The sequence below is a fragment of the Camelina sativa genome, chromosome 15 (assembly GCF_000633955.1).
Source record: "Camelina sativa cultivar DH55 chromosome 15, Cs, whole genome shotgun sequence".
Taxonomy (NCBI): Eukaryota; Viridiplantae; Streptophyta; class Magnoliopsida; order Brassicales; family Brassicaceae; genus Camelina; species Camelina sativa.
The window spans coordinates 12,239,103-12,240,579 of record NC_025699.1 but is presented as its reverse complement, the minus strand read 5'-3'; the positions used below and the strand labels follow the sequence as shown (position 1 = coordinate 12,240,579).

Genomic DNA, 1,477 nt, shown 5'->3' with positions numbered 1-1,477 from the left:
CACTTATGTTCATCTTTTGTTATTGGTGGGACGAAATGAGAAGTGAGTGATGAAGGAGAGAACTGGAGCGTGGGACAGAGACAATTGTTTTGTCTCGGTAGAGTACTGTTAAAGAGAAACAAAATACTAGTGTTAGATGAAGCTACAGCTTCCATTGATTCAGCCACTGATGCAATCATTCAGAGAATCATAAGAGAGGAGTTTGGAGATTGCACGGTCATAACAGTAGCACATAGAGTACCAACTGTCATAGACAGTGACATGGTCATGGTTCTCTCCTTTGGTAAACATCATTTTTCTCTCGAATCAACCAACTCTGTCTTTTAATCTCTAAAACATGTTATCATGACCAATGTATGGGCTTTGGTGTTGGTTTTGGACAGGTAATCTAGTGGAGTACAACGAGCCTTCAAGGCTAATGGAGACTGATTCTTACTTCTCCAAGCTTGTTGCTGAGTATTGGGCTAGTTGCAGAGGAAACTCTTCTCAAAATCTCCAATTATAGACCTCGTCATCAATGCTTGGTATATCTGCTACTGAAACGTCAGAGACTTGAACCATCTTCCATTGTTGTAGTTTTGAACCCCAAAAAAAATGATTCGTTATCAAAGCATGGATAATGATAGTGCAGTAGCTCGGAATATGCCAGAAGAAGATGGACGTTTATTGTCGCGTCTCACATACCGTCTATGTGCATAGTATCATATGTTTATTCCTGTTTGTATACCTTTTGTGATAGACCGATGAAAGAGTTAAATTTTATTCTCATGTGCGAAGTTAGATTCCATTTTCATTTGAGGATCCATTGGAAACCCATGAAAAGTTCTCCTGCCATATGTGAGTTTATGAATGGTTTGATTCTGTTTTTAGAAATAAAAATTAATTATTTATGTGAATAATTATTAATTATAAAATAGTAAAATTTTATTAGTTAGAAACTCATTTTGAGCAAATCTTTTTCATTTACAAAGTACTCCCTCAATTTTTTTTTATATTATCATTTATACCTGAACAAAATTATATAATTACTAGATTAGGACTCGCTCGATGTGCGGGTTTAAATTTTTTTAAATTAAATTAAATTTAAAAGAATATAAAGTAAATATGTTAGTAATCTATCTATAAAATAAATAGATACACCGATGTATCCAATGTGATATTTGGTGTAAAAGGTGTTACTCTGCGGTTGAGACTATTAATCACGTTTCTTTAAATATCCTCGCTCGTGTGAAGTTTGGGATTTATCTCCGACTCTGGTCTTGTCAGAAGGTTTTACATATGACTCGGTGTAATCGAATTTGGATTTTGTTTTCTGGAAGAATGTCTCTCAAAAGGGTGATCCCGATCAACTTCTTCAATTACCATGAATTTTATGGGCAATCTGGAAAGCCATAAACAAAATTTTTTTTCAAGGTTTAGAGATTGAGGCAAATGATATAATTGCTAAGGCTTTGGGCGATGAGTTAGCCTTGGAAGA

The 1,477-nt window shown here is 34.9% G+C and overlaps 1 protein-coding gene across 2 annotated transcripts in view; it reads left to right on the top strand.

Moving 5' to 3' along the window:
* The window catches only part of LOC104746551 (ABC transporter C family member 8), a 6,693-nt gene extending 5,859 nt beyond the window's left edge, over positions 1-834 (top strand). For both annotated transcript variants that reach the window (XM_010468054.2, XM_019237129.1), the window contains exons 11-12: positions 44-283; positions 384-834. In XM_010468054.2, the coding sequence (XP_010466356.1) occupies positions 44-283; positions 384-505 (362 nt within the window). In that variant the 3' untranslated portion in view covers positions 506-834. The remainder of the gene's footprint in view (positions 1-43; positions 284-383) is intronic.